The sequence below is a fragment of the Vespula pensylvanica genome, chromosome 24, assembly GCF_014466175.1.
Source record: "Vespula pensylvanica isolate Volc-1 chromosome 24, ASM1446617v1, whole genome shotgun sequence".
NCBI lineage: Eukaryota > Metazoa > Arthropoda > Insecta > Hymenoptera > Vespidae > Vespula > Vespula pensylvanica.
The window spans coordinates 142,501-161,551 of NC_057708.1; the positions used below are offsets into that span (position 1 = coordinate 142,501).

Here is a 19,051-nt window from a genome sequence, read left to right on the forward strand (position 1 = left end):
TTATATTTATTTTAACTACACGCATGATAAAATGAAAATAAAGTATCATGCACAATTTTTATCTATTAAATATTAATAAGCACTATTCTTGAAAGATAACAGATTTATTTTTACTCTAATAGTTACCATATCTCAGCTACCAGTGTGACTATTTGAACATAAGCAACATTCAACTTACGTTTCATAGCTGTTTTAATGAATTCAGTAAATTCATATATTATTATTTCATCGTAAGATTTATTAATTCTTACCTATCATGAATACCATTTCATACATTGGGACCATGAAAAGATATGTGTAATGATATGAGTTGATAACATTGTGTAGCATCTTTCTAATATAATTAGCATAAGTATAATTGAAACAGTGTTTGCATAAAGTGCATTTCAATATCCCCCCATTATATTCAGAAGCAATGATGTACAGAAAGCAGTTAGATTACAAATAATATAATTATCGAACGAGCAGAACAGACTTGCCTTAAACTTTTGTGTATCAGAAATAATTGTATTAACGTTATTTTAGTAGCACAAAAATTCGTCGTACAAGAAACATTCGTTGTTTCAATTTAAGTTACATAATCTTTTGTATGAAATTTGAATTAATAGCGTAAGAAGTCAGCTTGGTTGAAAAGTTCAATGATAGAAATATACAGCCTATTCAACTTAATCAAGTTTCTTTATAATCATAATTTTATATATATAAGTATTAATAATGCGGGGAGTATATATATATTTTGATTCGTGAGATACAAAGGAAGTAGAATATTTAATTGTTGTATATTGGCTTATTCATAAAAAAGAAAAAAGTTATAACATAAAAAGTATTTATATTTATTTGACAATCCTTTTTAAACAGATTTAAGAAAAGTATATTATAATTTACAAATCCGTGACGATCTTTTCATTTTTCTTCTGCCTATATTAAAATTGCAGTCTTTTAGCAAGAGGAGCACCATCTATAGTCTCCAGTAATTTACGCTTTAAACTGGTCTTTTCTTCCGGTTGATGTTTTATCGTTGTTGGAAGAGGTAATCGAGATCCAGGCGTTGGAGATGGTTTATTGCTAAAATATGGCATTTGCAAAGCTTGGTCACACGTACATCTCTCTAATGGATTGACATTTAACAGACTGGCTATTAAATCTAATAAATCATCGCCCGCAGCAGTGAATATATGTTTTAATGGCGTTCCTGGGAAAGGCTTAAACTGAATAAAATCGGACAATTCGGTCATGCCTGGCCATGTTTCTTCGGTTGGTGTACCTAACGTCTGTAGAATATAATAGTTTGTTATTTTTATTTATATGAAATAACAAAAGTATTAGTATGTAATATAATGATAAAATCCGTGTAGAAAAGATACCTGAAATATCCTGGTAAGTTGATCCAGATCCGATTCTCCGGGTAAAAAGGGTGCACGTAATAATAACTCTGCTAATATACAACCGACCGCCCACATATCTATACCTGTTCCATAAAGTCTTGCGCCATAAAGTAGTTCAGGGGCTCTATACCATCTGGTCACCACCTGATGAGTGTTTATTCTATTTGGAGAACCAAAAAATTTGGCTAATCCAAAATCTCCTATTTTCAATACTCCTTCAGAGGTAACCAATAAATTATTTGGTTTCAAATCTCTATGAAGTATCCAATTAAAGTGCAAATAATCTAAACCTTGGAGAGTTTGAATCATATATGCCTTTATATGACCAGCAGTCAGGACTATATTGCTGTCTTTTATTATCACTTCTAAATCTGTATCCATAAAATCAAATACCAATGAAACATTGGACTTGTGACCAAATACATCTAAAATAGCAGATAAAACAATATATTTCTTCAACTATCACCGTTCCATCTCTTTGCATCTTAATTAAATTAAAATAATGTACCTAATAATCCAATCACATTATCGTGTTTCAATTCCTGTAAAAGCTTAATTTCTCTCAAAGCAGTTCTGTTTATACCATCTCTAGCTTCGGCACGGCTACCGACTTTTATCTGAAAAGATTAAGACATGACGTTCATTTAAATATTGAATTTATTTTCCTGAAGTAACAGCGATATAAAATATTTCTTTTTAAACCTTTTTAACGGCTACAATTTTTCCTGTTTTTACATCTTTTGCTTTGTAAACAGTGGCAAACTGAAAACGTAATTAATATATGATATTTTATATATCGTACGAGGAATAGCACAATAAAACGACCGATAAAATAATTAACGTTTCTAACCTGTCCTTCTCCTAGAAAATCGATTTTTTCATATCTCCGTAATTTCTCAGTCATTGCTATAATATACTAAAGTAACATTTACTTTCGTCAGCATTGTCCGACGCTCGAACTTTGTGTTTTGCCAAACTCTCGCAAGATTTAAATGCCGATGACTGTTCATCACCTTTCGCTCGAAACGTAACTTTAGCGACAAGTATGGACGAAATATGAACTACGATATCGATATGCGTTTGTCGCACAAATACATAAAGAATAATAAATGTAATTGACATATGAAGTTAGCATATAAAAAACAAGATTTTGTGAAAGATATTTAGCGACTACTTTATATATATATATATACATATATGTACACATACATATATGTATCCTTATTAGAATGAAAAGATTTTTAAAATATGCAGGCATTCGCTCGGTTATACTTGCATTCCATAGGATTTTAATATATTTATTGCAAGTATTTCGATTATTAAAAAATTCACTTACTACTTAAGAAGTTCTGCGATGGCTCCAAAACACTCGTTCGATTCGAGAGCGGATGATTCGTAGCTGGTTGAAAATGAAAAGCTGAAGAGAATGAGAAGTCGACGTCAAAGTGAGATCCTCCTCAGCGATGCACCGATTTTTATTTGCAGTAGTTATTTATTAACGAACGGTCATTGAATTTATTTCGCGAAACTCTACTGTCTTTTATAAATGTAGTCTGTGCGACTATTAGAAAAACAAAAAACTTTGCGAACAAATACCGACTTTAACGACTGCATTGCACGCAGTCGATGCAAGAACACTTATTTTTTAAATTGCGAAACGCGAACGAACGAACGCTGCTTCTACTTCGCGGTATTTTTATTTTGACAACACAAAACTTCGATTATTTTATTGCTGCGCGTACGACTGCAATAAAATTTTGAAGCAGAAAAATTCAAACAAAATGATCTGTATCACCGTTATAATAAAAAACTGTACAAATTAATCCAGAAATATAGTGATAAAGAAATATATTTACTTTAAGTCTTCGTTGACACTTGCAGGAAAAACATCCTGTCAAAATTTCGATATTCACTCGTCGAGATATAAAGAAAGATTGATCCAATACAAAGTCAATTAAAGATTTGAATTTATTGACGTCACAAGTAGTAATGACCGCGAAATCAAAATTTCAAAATATTGAAATTTTAAACTAATATTATTCCAAGTCTCTTGCACGTTACGATCTTTGTAACGTTTATGCGAATGTACTATTGTTTAAATATTAATTTTTTGTACTCCGTATTCGTTAAAGATTGTTTAAATAATTATTTAAAAAGTTATTAAATATCGAATAAGTAAATATCAGAGACCTCTATGTTGCAATTACTCTCCATTTATTTCACTTTTTAATTCTGTTAATCTATTTAGTTTTTTTGGTCTTTCGTTTCTTTTGATTTATTATAGAATTTCACTGTTAATGTTTCGTTTCTTTATTTATTTCATCATAGAAAACTGAAATAAAGAAAAAATCTTTCTTTTGTCTTAAATTCGACCAAACGATCGCAGCGCTACTCTCCTAAACTGTACTCACTGCTGATTGGTCCTTGGTATGTTTGATAGCGAACGCTCATTGGCTGACTCATTGTCTCTTAGAAATACTAATTCCACTCTGTATTGACAGTAACTGGGTTGTAGGATGGCCGTCTTTATAACTAATATACCGGCTGCAGAGACACAAGTTTAGAGACGCGTCGTAGTAGTAAAGGGACACATGGTAAAAGAAAAAGAAATTGCTTATATTCGTATCGCTAGCAAAATGGCTGAAGTAAAGTCACGTCGGGTTGCTCAAGCAGAAGATTTATCAAATGTGGAGTTTGAAACAAGTGAAGATGTCGAAGTTATTCCTACGTTTGATAATATGAACCTACGGGAGGAATTACTACGAGGGATTTACGCATACGGTAAAATATTAACCTATATTTTGAAGTTTCGTACAAGTTAACCTTTTCGCTGCGTATATCGTTAGTCGCTTTGAATTTTAGCTGAGATAATAAACTGCGTATTTTATAGAAGTAGATATATGTATTTGTAGGAGGCATACACGACGAAAAAAAATGTGAAAAATATATTTATGTATATTATTATTATTATTATTATTATTATTATTATATGGCGTTATATCGTTGCCGTAAATGCCGAATCCCGCCAATGCTCCCGTCCGTGGGTAAAATCCATTCTCGTATTACGTTGCGGGAAGAGAATTCTAGGTTGTGTAATTTTCTTCGTTCGTCCGTCTCCACATCGCGTTTTGCGCCGATGATTTTTCGAAGCATCTTGTTTTCAAACAGCCTAAATTGTTTCTCGTCTCGTAACGTAAATGAACACGCTTCGCATCCATAAAAGACTACCGATAGGATAATCGTTCTATAAATTCTAATTTTTAAGCGCCTAGACAATAAATGCGAACCGAATAGTTTATTAACCTAATAAAGCATACGTTTCTCTTTTATATATATTGCAAAAAAAAGTTAATTAACGTTTATCGTCCAAAGGTTTTGAAAAGCCATCAGCCATACAACAAAGATCCATAAGACCTATAATGCAAGGCAGAGATGTGATAGCACAAGCACAATCTGGTACAGGAAAAACTGCAACTTTCTCAATCGCTATATTACAATCTTTGGATACGGAAGTACGAGAAACACAAGTACTTGTCCTTTCACCAACTCGAGAACTTGCTACTCAGATACAAAAGGTTATTCTTGCATTAGGTGACTTTATGAATGTGCAATGTCATGCATGCATAGGAGGTACAAATCTTGGGGAGGATATCAGAAAGCTCGATTACGGGCAACACGTAGTATCAGGCACACCTGGCAGAGTATTTGGTAATGTAAACTTATTGACATCGATTGTTTAATGCATTGATTGCCATGGGAATCTCCATGATGACTGATACTTTTATCTTGTCAGTGAAATCTTAGCGATCATAATCGATATTATCAAATTTCTGAGTACGATTGAAAGAAAAAATATTAAACGGCATAAATGACTAAATGATATCTGTAAAAAAGTCACGAGCGAGATAAATTCACTGTTGATAAGCATATCACTTAATATTTTATCATTATATGCTTAGAATATTGAAAATTGAGTTTTTCTTTTTTTTTTCTCAGGACTTGCATGACAGTCAATGCATTAAAATTTTTGTACCACAAACTTGAGATATCTACATTTTTATATCGCGTATTAAACTTCTACGAATACGCATATTTATGCATCTTGTACAATAATAACAATAATAATACATATTTTCAGATATGATAAAAAGGAGAGTACTTCGTACTAGGGCTATTAAAATGCTAGTACTCGATGAATCTGACGAAATGCTTAATAAAGGTTTCAAAGAACAAATTTATGACGTATATCGTTATTTACCACCGGCGACGCAAGTTGTTCTAGTGTCGGCTACGTTGCCTCATGAAATTCTTGAGATGACAAGTAAATTTATGACAGATCCTATTCGTATTCTTGTAAAGCGGTAAATACACTTGACATTTACGGCATTTCAATCGATATTTAATATACTTATATACTTAAAACTTTAAATCTATTCTCAACAGCGATGAGTTAACTTTAGAAGGAATAAAACAATTCTTTGTTGCGGTTGAACGAGAAGAATGGAAATTTGATACGCTCTGTGACTTATACGATACTTTAACTATTACTCAAGCGGTAATATTTTGTAATACAAAACGCAAAGTCGATTGGCTAACAGAAAAAATGAGAGAAGCCAATTTCACAGTATGTTCTATGCATGGAGATATGCCACAAAAAGAGAGAGATAACATTATGAAAGAATTTCGTTCTGGACAAAGGTAGCTGTATGAAAATAGCTTTTTATTTCTTTACGTTTGACTTAATATTAATTCTTTTGTATTTATTTTATAGTCGAGTCCTAATCACAACTGACGTTTGGGCTAGAGGAATAGACGTCCAGCAAGTGTCGCTCGTCATTAATTACGATTTACCAAATAATCGTGAATTATATATTCATAGAATAGGTCGATCGGGTCGTTTTGGCCGAAAAGGTGTGTCGATTAATTTTGTCAAAACTGATGATATAAGAATCTTGAGAGATATAGAACAATATTATTCAACGCAAATCGACGAAATGCCTATGAATGTAGCCGATTTAATATAAGATATATTATTATTAGTATTATACGGCGTTAAGAACTCAAAAGCTCGTTGTCGCAAAAACCAAATCCCGCGAATGTCCTTGGGCAAGATCTCTCCATTCGCGACTCTCGTACTCCATTTCGTTAAGATCCGTTCTAATATTCTCTTTATATTAGATGTATATCTTAAATATTTTTTTCATCGAATATCTTCTTCATCCAGTTCCATTAATTCTTTTGAAGTAATCGATTTAATGGGAAGATTCATTAGAAATTATTTACATTCATAGTTACATTAAATGACTTTCGTACTAATATCTAAGTTATTTATAACTTAATTCTCTTTCCCGCCAAATTCCGGGATATTTCCGACAAGAAGTACTTTTTGTTTAGGATTTCTTAAATCTAATTGAATTCTATGCAGCTTATTTCATTACGCTGCATATAAATTTTTATACGCTCGATCTTCAGGATTAGGGTTTCTAAATAATAATTTATTAAGCGTACACCATCGTTATACGAAAAAAAAAAAAAAAGAAAAAAGAAAAAAAAAAGAGAGAAAAGATATAGTAATTTCAAGTAATGTAATATTACAAATATTACGACGGGAAAGAGTTAATTTTGACTTATGATACAAAAACAAGTGAATAAAATAATTAAAAATTAAGTGGTAATATAAATGACGTGTACATGTACAGTACTTGTATATACGAGTATGTAATACGAGTATCATCGATGTATATCCATCTTTATTTTGATAAAAATGTTACAAATATGTTAATAAAAGTATAATATAATGATGTAAATTTTCTTTCTAAATATAACTTCGATAATTGATAAACTGTGATAATAAAAATTGAGGGTACATGATCGTTACACGAAAAAAAAAACAAAAAAAAAGAAAAGAAGTATGATATATGAATAAATTATACATGTAATTGAAAAGTGTAATTGAAATCACGAAATATTATATACGGAATATGTTTCGCACAAGAAAATGATTATTTAAAACGTTATATCTTCTTGAACCAGAATAATCAATAATCGGACCTGTGGCACGAATGGTTTAGATGGCAGTGCATTCTTGTTTTGAGACACACTTTTAGTGTCTTACGAGTATCGGCAAAAATTTGTGCGTCCGATCTAATATATCATAGAACTAAATTAATTTGTTTGATACGAATTACTCTATAAAATATCAACTATAAATCTGACATTTTATCGTTACTACGATCGTGGACATTACAACGATTGAAAAAGGACAGTAAGGAAATCTGATACGTATAGAAAAAGCCGTATAAACGTTAACAATATTTAATCAGTTTGAATAAGTAAAAATATAAACATAATGTTACAAACGAAAGAAAATATGTACTACGCGTTTGGACATATAATGGCTAATTGTACGCTCTATTTGCGCATATAAGGATGACAAACGTTTGAAAGGAGATTGTTTGCGGTGAGAAGATAGAAAAGGGCTTTCTTAAAAAATATGGAGACACAAGAGGACTGCACGATTCGAAGGAGCCAACTGGTACAACGGTATCCAAATGATTATAAAAACGACGGACATACTCCACTTCGTGAGTATTCGTTACGTTTATAACGACTTTTTTAACAAACATTAGTAATTTTGCAATGTTTTTGCGATAACTTTTACTAAATTAAAAATTTTGTTCTTCTCTGTTATCATTATTAACAAAGCGATGATGATGAACCAAGCGCAGTATGTGAATACAGGAAGAGTTACTGCGCGTATAGCAGTATACCTAATGACCGGAGTGTTTGTAACGATGGAGGTTGAGCAAAGCTCGACTGCGCAACAAATTTTAACTATAGTACAAACGGAAGGAGAATTAGGATTAGCAAGAGCTCCACCTTTAATCGGACAGCCGGTATTTGCTTTATGGCTGTGCTCGTGCCAATTAGAGATTCAATTGAGACCAAATCACAAACCCATAGAATTAGCTGCCAAATGGAACCGTTTAGTTAAAAAATATGGTTCGCAAATGGAAGGAACCGACGAGGAACCTTTATTATACTTTCGTAGGAACGTGTTTCTTTCTAGATACGATGAAGAGCAAATAAAGGAAGCTAAAGTACTTGAACTGTTGTATGCAGAAGCAAGGCACAATGTTTTACAAGGTAATAAGTTTTAATAACGGCATAAAGTGTACGGAATGTAGCGTACGAATAATATATATTATTCCTTCCTTGTGTAAAATGTACGTCGTTGTCACAGGTAGATATCCATGCGAAGGGCAAGCAAGATATGCAAGCTTAGGAGCATTGCAAGCACGTATTGAAATAGGCCCATATAACTCACAAACGCACACATTGGCATTTTTTAGAAGGCATCGAGGAAGATTTTTACCACATCATTACACATCACCGAGTCTTTTATTAGGATTAGGACTTGGTTTGGGTTTGGTGGGAGGTAAAGGAGCACCAGAAGCACGCCTTTTGGAACAATATAAACGAATACCTAATCATACTGGGACCAATACAAATCCAAGAAAGCTTATTAGGAAGTACCTTGAATTTTGCTGGGGCCTACCTTGTTACGGTGCTGCCTTCTTTCAAGGACAAATCGAACGTCCCGTAAGAGGACTGGCATCGTGGATTACGAATCGTGACTTACAAGTTTTGATCGCTATTAATACTTCAGGAGTATACGTGGTCGATGATATGCAATGCGTAAGTAAAACAAATGAACATCATTCATTCGCTTTTTGTTTTATGGATAATGGTTTGGTTTTCCTTAACAGAGCCTTCTATTAGGATTGAAATACTCGGAATTAAGTTGGGAAATGGCAAAACCTTCTGACGAAAGAAATCCCGATTGTTTGCCCTGTTTGTTTCTACAATTCCCTGTAAGAGAAAATGGTGCGCGTGTTTATAAAATTCTACAAGTATTCTCGAGACAAGTATGTTTTATAAAATAGTAATAGTAATAATAATAATAATAATAATAGCAACGACAACGATAATAACGAAATAACAAATACTGAGAATAATACATATGCATTAGGCAATAATGATGGACACTTTAATTTCTGGTTTTGCCGAGGAAAATCGTAATCACAGTTCTCACAACGATGGTACGAATAGCGAACGTCAATTGGATCATTCTGCGACTACCACCTACACCGGTAGTTTCACGAATAAACTTAGCAAATTTACTTTGGCAACGTTTGACGATGAAGGTGATGCAAGATCAATAATATTTTTCTTCTATTTAGGCAAATATTCATTTTAGTTTTTTAAAACGGATCAATTGTTTTAGGTCGATGCATCGGACAAATGGGTTCTTGGTCTTTCCAATAGTCTTCGCTTTAAAAAAAGTAAAACGTGTGCACGCACATAAAAAGCAAAGACAGAAGAATAATATTTACCTACATAAATATAAAAGTTTCTTATTGTTTCCAACTCGTCGTTGATATATGTTATTGGTTGTAGAGAATGGAGAGACGTTCGTCTTCCTCCAAAAGCTCTACCAGCATTTTATATCGTACGGGAACTAAATTCTTATGACGATCCAACTTCATATCTAATAATTGCAGATTAAAGGTTATTTCGTTGGTTTTTGCTACGAGTTCATCTTCTTCTTCCCGTGTTAAATCTTCATTCTAAATAGGAAACGTTACAATGTTATATACGAACGTAGTATAACTTTAATGGCGCGAATCAATATACCTGTGTTAATAACGTTTGCAATTCATTTAGCTTCTCTGTAAGTTTCTCAGATTCGCGTAAAATAAGATTCGCTTTATTCACTTCCGATTGCTTAAAATCATTTAGACAATCTTCTCGTAACAGATATGCTTGAGCTTTACTTATTTGCTTTGGATTTCCTATTCGTGCTAAGTACGGAGCTAAGCGATCAGCAGGTTTTATAATTTTTTCTAAAGAAGATATCGATGCTGTATCCTGCGTAAAATTTGGATGAGTATATTTTGTACGCGAGTAGTATATAAGACTCGTTCGTGCAAATACCTTTATAGGTTTTCCCGTTTCAAATCTGTTTCTATCAAACGAAGAAATCATTAAGTTTGGACTTAAATATTCACTCGTTCGTTTTTTTATGAACGAAGAAATTTCATTCTCAGCTTCTCTGATATTAAATATGCATTGGTCTTCTTCCTTTAGTAACTTTTCTATTTCGTAAAATAGATGCAAGTTTTTTTCAGGCGGTGAGGTAGTATCTGCCTGTAGTAATAAATAAAAAGTATGTAATTTTCGATCATTGGATGGAATATTATTTGAAGAGTAGTGCGAGTTTAGGTGAAAGAAACAATTACGTTGTATTCTTCGATGATGGCAGTATGAATATTGAGATGTTCTCCCGTTTCTGGCTTCTTGTATACGCGCGTACTTCTCGTGATTTTTTCATCTTCGTAATGAAATTTGAGATGTATCTCTTTCTCCGTTAAAACGAATTCTCGTACGGCGATATCTTTGGACGGCGGTAGTAGATCGTTTCTATGATATTTTTCGGTTATCGTCTAATACGAATAAATATGTTTATGCAAGATAGTTTTCAAGAAATTATCCGCTAGATGTAAAAACTTACGTGAATATAACGATAATGTATTCCTTCTACCGTAGATTCGCCTTTTTCCGGCGAAAACTCCACGTTTCTATGTCAAAGTATCGACTATTATATCTTGAAATATTAAAATTTACTACCGAAATAGAACGTCGCTCACCTATAGTACAGGAGATCCTCGCGATTAACGTAATATTGCGTTAAACGGTAAGGATACATATGCATTTCTGATAATCCATCGATACGAACCACGTCGTAGAAACATAACGTCCTTTCGCTGAATATGAATGGACTACTTTCGTGGTTGTAGTAGCGATGTTCTAAAAATTCTCTGTTATTAGAAAAGATTGTAAAATCGAAAGAAAGCGTATTTGATAACGATTACCTTTACATGCGTCAGGACGACCCCTTTCATAATAATCGATAATGTAGTTAGTATTCAAGTTTTGTCGCGATTGTATCAAGTTATCATTCCTATTGGCGTATTTTTCGTAAATTTCGATCGGAGTTGTATATTCGTAATCGTCGTATATCGTTATTTTTTCTACTATTCCGTCCAACTGCACATAAGGGGCATACAAGTCTACTTTGACTTTTTTGTAAAATATCGTCTTGTGACCACGCGGATATCGCTTCTCGAACTCTATAAACGGAGTAACATTTTTGTTGTATATTCGTTGGAAAAAGAAAGAGATCGTACGTAAAATGTAAAAAATATATAGGGGCATCTATATAAGTACACGGGGCATACCTAAACTACTTATGTATATTTCTTTCACATAAGAGCTGGGCATATCTAAGTGTTTCTCCCGTTCTATTTTAACATCTTCTTCGACTACATCATCCTCGACGCCACGCATAGTCCATGGTTCGCCGGGAAGTAGATGCTCCCATAACTCGGTCAGAGTTAAATTCCAATTTATTTTGTCACATCCGATCGAATCTCGCTGCATATTTATCCAATAATTTTGGTCATTCCAGATACTCTCTACACCTAGGTACAAAAGATTGGTTCGAGGATCGGTCAGATCGTACATTTCTCCGGACGAGGGCTCGATAAAGAATGGACGTGTAACTTGTTTTCCTTTCATATTATTAAGAGCAGGTAAGACGACGACCCAAGCGTGAACTCTATATCCATAATATTTATCCGGAGGTGGTTTTTCCAATTCCTAAATAGTATAATAAATATAGAAATATTATTAGTATTATTTCTGTTTAAAAAATACATACGATTACGATCCTAGCTTGCTTTTCTTCTTCCCGTTGAATCTCAGTTTCCAGTTTAAGTTTCTCTCTGGCGTCCAGTTTTAATAAGAATTTGCTTCTAAGATCCGCAGGAGGTTTCAACTTGTATATTAAATTAACATCGGGTTCTTCCGATACTTCTAATTCTTTTGTATCTTCCGGTAAATACGGGCAGGTGATTTTAGTCCTGTTGCATCGAACTTGTTCGCGGGATGCATAACCAAAAACTACAAACGCATTGTATCCTTGTCCTAGTAGAAGACTCGTCAGAAATGTTGCACACTCGAAACTGTTACCGCTGCGAAAATTGACTAACCACGACGGGGAGCGTAGGATCGCTGGCTGAGAAGTAAAAAATTAGTAAAGAAAAAAAATTAGTATCCTGCGACCCTACATTTCCTTTCGAGATTTTCCGATTATTACCTTCCAAGATTCGGATAGAAAAATGTACGGAGGATTCGTTTAAATTGAAAAGAGCGCGATAAAGCAGGATCATCGATCGACGCCATCTGGAATAACTGCCACTGCGGACGACGATCGTTGCACAACGGGTTTAATCAACGATAATGAATTTGTATCGATGATAGAATTTCTTTCGAGTAAAAAATAAGAACACTCGTTGTAACCTCGTAAATCGTAATAATCGAACTTCGTCTATGTCGGTAACGACATTCGATCGTATCGAGTTTCTATATCATCGGCGGATAAGATAGATTACAATGGATAACGTATACTTTATGTACCGTTAACATCGAATCGTGCTCGGTAACGTAGAAACAACGGCTTTATCGACGCAGAAGGAGCGATCGAGAAAGAAACGATGCCGTATCGTCGATAAGTAGGACAGTTAGTGAAAACACAGAAGTAATAATAACAATACCAAAGAGTAAATATGGGGCACGCAGAGCGAGCGAGCGATCATCGAAGGCGGGAGGGGTGAGTAACTCGAAGCGAAATGCGTCGTCGAGCACATGGCAAGCGGCCTGCGTATCTTCCCTGTTTCCTGACCTACGCTATTGTATTATGATCTATGCGCTTGGAATATATAGCGCCGCTTGCGCGCTGGAAGAATGTTTAGACCAGACGAAGAAAAAAGTTGGATACAAATATAAACTCGTCGTGTTCCGGATTTCCTTAAACTCACGAAATCGATTCAAGATCTTTGTTCCTTCGTTCTTACGCGTATAATACTCGGATGCTGAAAGAATAACAAGATCGTCTAACGACCGAATAGTCATTTCCGCGTGTTCGTCTTTCAACGGTTAAAATATTAAACCAGAAGATCGTCACGACGCGATAGCGAAAAGTTAGACGTACGAAATGTCATAGAGAGGGAAATTTTTTCCAAGAAAGAAGATTTTCACTTTTCGAGGTAAGTCCGAGAGTAAGAAGAGAGAGACTAGAAGGGGGTTCTTTTAGGTTAGAAAGCAATGGTCAGTGGGTGGTGGTGGCGGCGGCGATGGCAAGGCTTTTCCGAGCCCTTTCGAGTCCTTCGGAGCCCTTCGGAGTCCCTCGCGTTCGCGATCGGTCGGTCGCCTCGCGCCTCCGCCACCGCCTCCGCCACCGTCGCTGCCGCTTCCTCCACCTCCGCTCCCACCTCCGCCTTTGCCTCCGACTCCTCCTTGCGTCACCCTCATTCCACGCGCGCGACCCCTTCGACCAGCACCCACGTGCTGCCGCTGCCGCTGCTGCCGCTGCCGCTGCCGCTGCCGCTGCCGCTGCCGCTGCCGCTGCCGCTGCCGCTGCTGCTGCTGCTGCTGGGTCGCGCAAGACGAGGGTGTGAGGTAGCAGACTACGCGGAGAGATACCGCCGCGTCGCGCGGCAGCTGCGCTCAGTGTCTCTCATTCGCTCTTTCCTCTATTTTAATCATACAAATGTTTCGGAAACATTTATTATTTAATTCTTTCAAGTTCAAACTTTACGATCTCGAAAACTATTTTACGACGATATTGCAGCAACCGATCAAATCGATCGATAGATGATCTTTCTCGTCGTACATACGTACATACGCGTGTACGTAATTACGTACGTTTCTGATACAGCAAATAACTTTTTAACGCGTATTCTCTTATACGTACGTTCATTGAAACAGCTTTCTTCACGCACTTTTCGCCGAATCTCTTCTATAACAGGACGCGTAAATAAAAAACATAAGTAGTAGTAATCGCAAAGTTTATACAATATCGATATTTATGTTTTCATTTTTCATTCCTTTTTTGATCCTTGCGAGTAATTCGATTAAATACGCTGTATCTTCGATCCACTGCGTCTTAAGTTATCTTCATTTTTTATTTTATTTTCATTTCCAAGCAACGAGTCGCGTCCGTTGTTGGCAACGTAGTTCGTAGTTTGTCACGGAGTCTCCTTGACCTTTCGCCAGTTCGCGTAGATGTTCTAGCTAAATCATCCAAAGAAGGGATCGTCGAGGTGATAAGATTTAGTTCCCTTCGGAATCGCCATGTATTCGTCGTTACCGTCCATTTGCCGTTCATCGCTAGCCTTTCTTTTATGATTTTTTCTTCTATTATTTTTTTTTGGCTTTATCTCGCTTCGTCTCGTATGTTTTAGATGCGATAGGGAAGAAAATAAAAGCGCGTACGTGAAGCCGATCACGGGTGCAAGAGCATGTCCGGATCGTTCGTTGGAACAATTTAAGAAGCGACCCGGATTGGCTGTGCTTCGGAGTACAGTACCGTGAGACAGCGATTTTTGGAAAGTTTCGATGTCGTCGTCGTTGTCGTCTTTACTCGCCCGTATTGAAGACGTTATCCGTAGGCGACGACGACGACGACGACGACGACGACGACGACGACGATGCGACCATCGAAGCAAGCAAAGCGTGTTAGTCTTGTCTAAGTGTACGTCATTTCCCGCGTATACGTGTGTACACGTATACATAAAAGGAGTATGGGCGCGCGCGCGCGCACCCGTGCTTCAGAGGATAGAAGGGAGAGAAGCGGGAAGATGGAGCAGCTACGAGCGATGGAACGAGGGGTGGTATAGGTAGAGTGGATAGGACGAGGTAGAGATAGAGATAGAGGTAGAAGTAGAGGTAGAGGCAGAGGCAGAGGCAGAGGCAGAAGCAAAGGCAGAGGTAGAGAGAGAGAAACCTAAATCAGGGGCGATCGCGCGCCGAGCGAGCGACGTCGCTATCTCTGAATATGCGAACCGCTATTTGGCGTCCGCGGCGCGTACGTACCTAGTACCCGGTATTACTAGATACTAGATAGTACCTAGTCCCTCCTACCTATGTACTTCGCCTAGATGTTAGCCCCTCGTATTCGTGAGTTAGGCGAACGGGCAACACCACCACCATCACCACCACCACCACCATCACCACCACCACCGCTACCACCAACGCCCGTTCTACCTACCTATCTAATACGTACGTATGTATACATACGTACTTACATATGTATATGTCTACATGCAAGTATATGCAGCCGCGCTTTGCCGGAGGTGGAGATCGCCCTACGGTCTCGCACACCTACCACTACCGGGGTTTACACCTACGCGACTTACATACTCTGCACGCTCTGATACACCAATGAAACCCACGCGCGCGCACTCCCTTAGATCTACGCGGTGTTTGGAAAACTACGGAGAATCGAACGATACCCTTCTTCCCTGTTTTCTCGTCGATGGACGATGTCCGAGGAATCGACTCGACGTTTCTTATCATCGAAAAGAGAATCGCGCTGTACACGATTGTCGTCTACAACGTCGTTCCGTTGACTACAAACGAATCGACTTTGTCTTTTCCTCTTCGTTTCTTAATAAACGTATATATACTCTTCGTATTAATTCAGTGGTACGAGCACAAAGGTCAAAAACATTTGAGTTTATCCGCTTTAATTTTGTTATTGTTTCGTGCTGATCGTTGTTCTATGCGTCATAATCGCTCGCGTGTACTTTTCAGTCGTAACGAGCGAAAGAGCGAGTTTGAAACTTTGCCGGCAATTGTGCGGATTATACCTTTGATTGCGCAGAACGAGATGAGAGAGAGAGAGAGAGAGAGGGAGAGGGAGAGAGAAAAGGAGGACGGAACAAAAGGGGAGAAAGCGAATCCAGCACGAGTCTAGTTTTAAACTTTATAAGAATGGAGTACGCTCACTTTCGTCGCGAAACTCCGAACGAACGAGAAGAAAGATTTTGACCCGTACGTTAACCGATTTCTTTTTTTTTTCTTTTTTCTTTGAAACACACAAATGCAATATTTCTAATGACCTACCGAAAACGAGGAGCTCTTTTCTTTACCGAACGTTTACGCAAAATTGCACGATATATTGAACGACAACAAAATCGACGTAATAATTTTGATAATTTTTTTATTATACGGCGTATAATGAAATAAAATTAAATAAGGAAATAAAATAAAAAAAGGTATTTGTCTGTTGGTCGATGACGATTTTTAAGAATAAGAAAAACAGAGATAACGAATAATCGGCGATAATTCGACGACGAGGTTTGTAAGAGTCTCGTCGGAGAGATAAAATCGAAAGGTATAGGCGCGGTGAAAAGTACACGATCTTTTTCTTTTTTTTTTTTTTTCGAAAATAGAAAAGGTTCTCTATATCGTTGGAAATACCGGTGACGTATATGTACGCGGAGCGGAGCTTGGTGTGTTTTAACGAGCGCTACACGTGTTTCCGACGTAGATGCTATAAAGTAAGTACGCTCACGCTCGCATTCGCGCTCGTGTACATACGTAGTAGTACGAGCATACGTAGATACGTAATACTTAGCGAACGCGCGCCATTATTCAAGCTCGTACGTAAGTACGTAAGTACGCGTACATGCATACTTAGCGTGTAGCCGAGTCGGCACGGTGGAAACCCTACGCGGAAGGCCGCTTTTCAATGAGCGAACGACGGAAGAAGAGGGAGGAACGGTATGGCGCGGTGCGGAATGAACGCTGTGCGACGACAGAAAGAGAGAGGGAGAGGAAGAGGGAGAAAGGAAAAGGGAGAAGAGAGAGAGAGACGAACGAGCGAATATATAAACCCTTATCGAAATCGTGATTCACCCCGCATTCTCTAAAGACCCCCTAACCTATTAACATCTATATCGCAATAACAGATACAGTCACAGAGACGGATTCGTGTGTGTATATATATATATATATACACATATATATATGTATGTATATATGTATGCATGTACGTATGAGTATTGACCTGGTGCGGTCACTCGTCCATTCGCGCCTTTGCCGAAGCGTTACTATTACCGGCGAGTCGCGTATTCTCGCACCGCGAGGAAAAAAGAGAATAAATAAATAAAAAGAAAAAGCTCGAGCTCGTATCTCGGGCTCATTGACCGATTTTGGGCGAACGAGTCGCGCCTTCGTCTTCGTGAGTTTTCTGCCGCGAATTTGAGTACATCCAGCGTCGACGCGATCGAACCATCTCATCTTTCGTTCCTCTTAATTTTTTCCTTCTCTTTTTCTCCGATGGGAGAAACTGACTGATTTCTCAGGAGCGACGTTCGATGTATCTTTACGCGCTTCTCTTTTCATCGTTAAATCAATCGCCTCGAGGTAAAGGGTTTGCGGTTTGCGCTATTCCTTTTCGAATTTTCGCAGCTCGTCGAATCTCTTTCTTCTTCAACTTCTAACTTCTTCGCTGAGATCCGAACGACCGAAGATGGATACTTAATGACCCACTGTTCGTTTACGGGCCAAGTTCCTTCCATGGAGAAAAGTTTAAACGCTTTTACGAAACTGCCGTTAAATAGGGTGAAGGATCGTCGAAGGTAGTCCGAGTTTATAAAGTGCCACGAATAATTGCGAGCAAAGAAAGACGCCACGAAGATTAGCATTTTTTTAGGAGGTATAATATTTGTGCCAAGGGATCGTTCGGAATGACAGAAACGAGGAAAATTTCGTAATCGGACAGCAAAGAAATGTTCGTATTTCTATTCGTATTTCTGTTTCGGCTCGTATCCGAATCAAAGAGAGATTTTCTTTACCGTCCGTTTCACGAACGACGTCGTCAACCGAATGTTAGCTGAGAAATCGTGCTAGTTATACTTTTCTCGAATTCGAATTCTAAAAAGATAAGCGTTTAATTCGAGTATATAGGTGTAATCGCGATAAGCACGTAGATGAGGTAGCTGACGCGTAGGCACGTAGGTGAGTAGAAGGAAACGCGGACCGCTTTTCGGACGGACACCCAGTGCATCGAGATAGGTAGATAGACGTCCGGATAGATGCATGCCACGGCAGCAACGGTAAGGGATGCCGAGAGGAGGAGGGGTTGCGCGCAAAGAGAAGGGTAGGAAGGGGGTGCGAGAAGAGTAGGAGGCCCGGAGGTTGTTGGGTTGGGTGGTGGTTCTCTCGCTGATTACGTCGCAGGATGGCCAGGAGAGAGAAACGTCGGAGAGGATGCTCGCTCGCTCGTTCGGTCCGTCGGTCGATCGGTCGGTCGGTCGGTCGTTTGGTCGGTCGGTCGGTCGGTTGGTCGACGCGACGACGGTGGTACGCGCGGAGGAAGCTGCTGCTTCGTCGGATAGAGGCGAATATATCCGCAATGTCCTACCACCGACCCTATGCTCGTCCTATCTCCCTCGCTCGCCCGTCCTATCTCTTCTCTCCTTCCACCGATCTCTCCCTCGGTGTCTCTACGCTTCTCTCTCTCTCTCTTCCTTTCTCTCTCTCTCACACACACACACACACACACACTCTCTCTCTATCTCTCTCTCTGCTCTTCGTAGCATCCTCCATCGTTCGCCTCTCTCTCCCACCTCCCCCCGTGGTCTTCTCTTTCTCTCGCGACGTTCCTCTCCCTCGGCCTCCCAGGGCCCTAAGCTAAACTAAGCTACGCCAGGGTAGGATAGCGCCGTTCGCTATAGGATGGGATAGATGGTTGG

General features: G+C 37.9%; 4 protein-coding genes across 4 annotated transcripts in view; 2 read left to right on the top strand and 2 right to left on the bottom strand.

Annotated features, from left to right (window-relative positions):
* Window positions 1-812: 812 nt before the first annotated feature.
* Window positions 813-2,437, bottom strand: LOC122636925 (cyclin-dependent kinase 7). Its single transcript, XM_043828618.1, has 5 exons — window positions 2,236-2,437; window positions 2,088-2,147; window positions 1,894-2,002; window positions 1,365-1,810; window positions 813-1,271 (listed from the first exon to the last, which is right to left on the bottom strand). Exons 1-5 carry the CDS (start codon window positions 2,287-2,289, stop codon window positions 924-926), a joined length of 1,017 nt encoding a protein of 338 aa, XP_043684553.1. The 5' UTR covers window positions 2,290-2,437; the 3' UTR covers window positions 813-923.
* A 1,483-nt stretch (window positions 2,438-3,920) lies between these two features.
* On the top strand, window positions 3,921-7,192 carry LOC122637166 (eukaryotic initiation factor 4A-III). The gene is made up of 5 exons (XM_043829140.1): window positions 3,921-4,166; window positions 4,758-5,093; window positions 5,524-5,746; window positions 5,829-6,083; window positions 6,157-7,192. Exons 1-5 carry the CDS (start codon window positions 3,977-3,979, stop codon window positions 6,407-6,409), a joined length of 1,257 nt encoding a protein of 418 aa, XP_043685075.1. The 5' UTR covers window positions 3,921-3,976; the 3' UTR covers window positions 6,410-7,192.
* Window positions 7,193-7,324: 132 nt separating this feature from the next.
* On the top strand, window positions 7,325-9,969 carry LOC122637163 (FERM domain-containing protein 8). The gene is made up of 6 exons (XM_043829131.1): window positions 7,325-7,969; window positions 8,091-8,531; window positions 8,629-9,083; window positions 9,155-9,313; window positions 9,418-9,592; window positions 9,673-9,969. Exons 1-6 carry the CDS (start codon window positions 7,879-7,881, stop codon window positions 9,711-9,713), a joined length of 1,362 nt encoding a protein of 453 aa, XP_043685066.1. The 5' UTR covers window positions 7,325-7,878; the 3' UTR covers window positions 9,714-9,969.
* The window catches only part of LOC122637174 (dynein regulatory complex subunit 7), a gene marked incomplete at its 5' end in the record, with an annotated part of 29,673 nt that continues 19,360 nt past the window's right edge, over window positions 8,739-19,051 (bottom strand). The window contains 9 exons of the mRNA XM_043829150.1: window positions 8,739-10,015; window positions 10,083-10,316; window positions 10,383-10,595; window positions 10,688-10,891; window positions 10,960-11,026; window positions 11,096-11,255; window positions 11,321-11,578; window positions 11,687-12,107; window positions 12,169-12,525. Of these exons, the coding sequence (XP_043685085.1) occupies window positions 9,833-10,015; window positions 10,083-10,316; window positions 10,383-10,595; window positions 10,688-10,891; window positions 10,960-11,026; window positions 11,096-11,255; window positions 11,321-11,578; window positions 11,687-12,107; window positions 12,169-12,525 (2,097 nt within the window). The remainder of the gene's footprint in view (window positions 10,016-10,082; window positions 10,317-10,382; window positions 10,596-10,687; window positions 10,892-10,959; window positions 11,027-11,095; window positions 11,256-11,320; window positions 11,579-11,686; window positions 12,108-12,168; window positions 12,526-19,051) is intronic.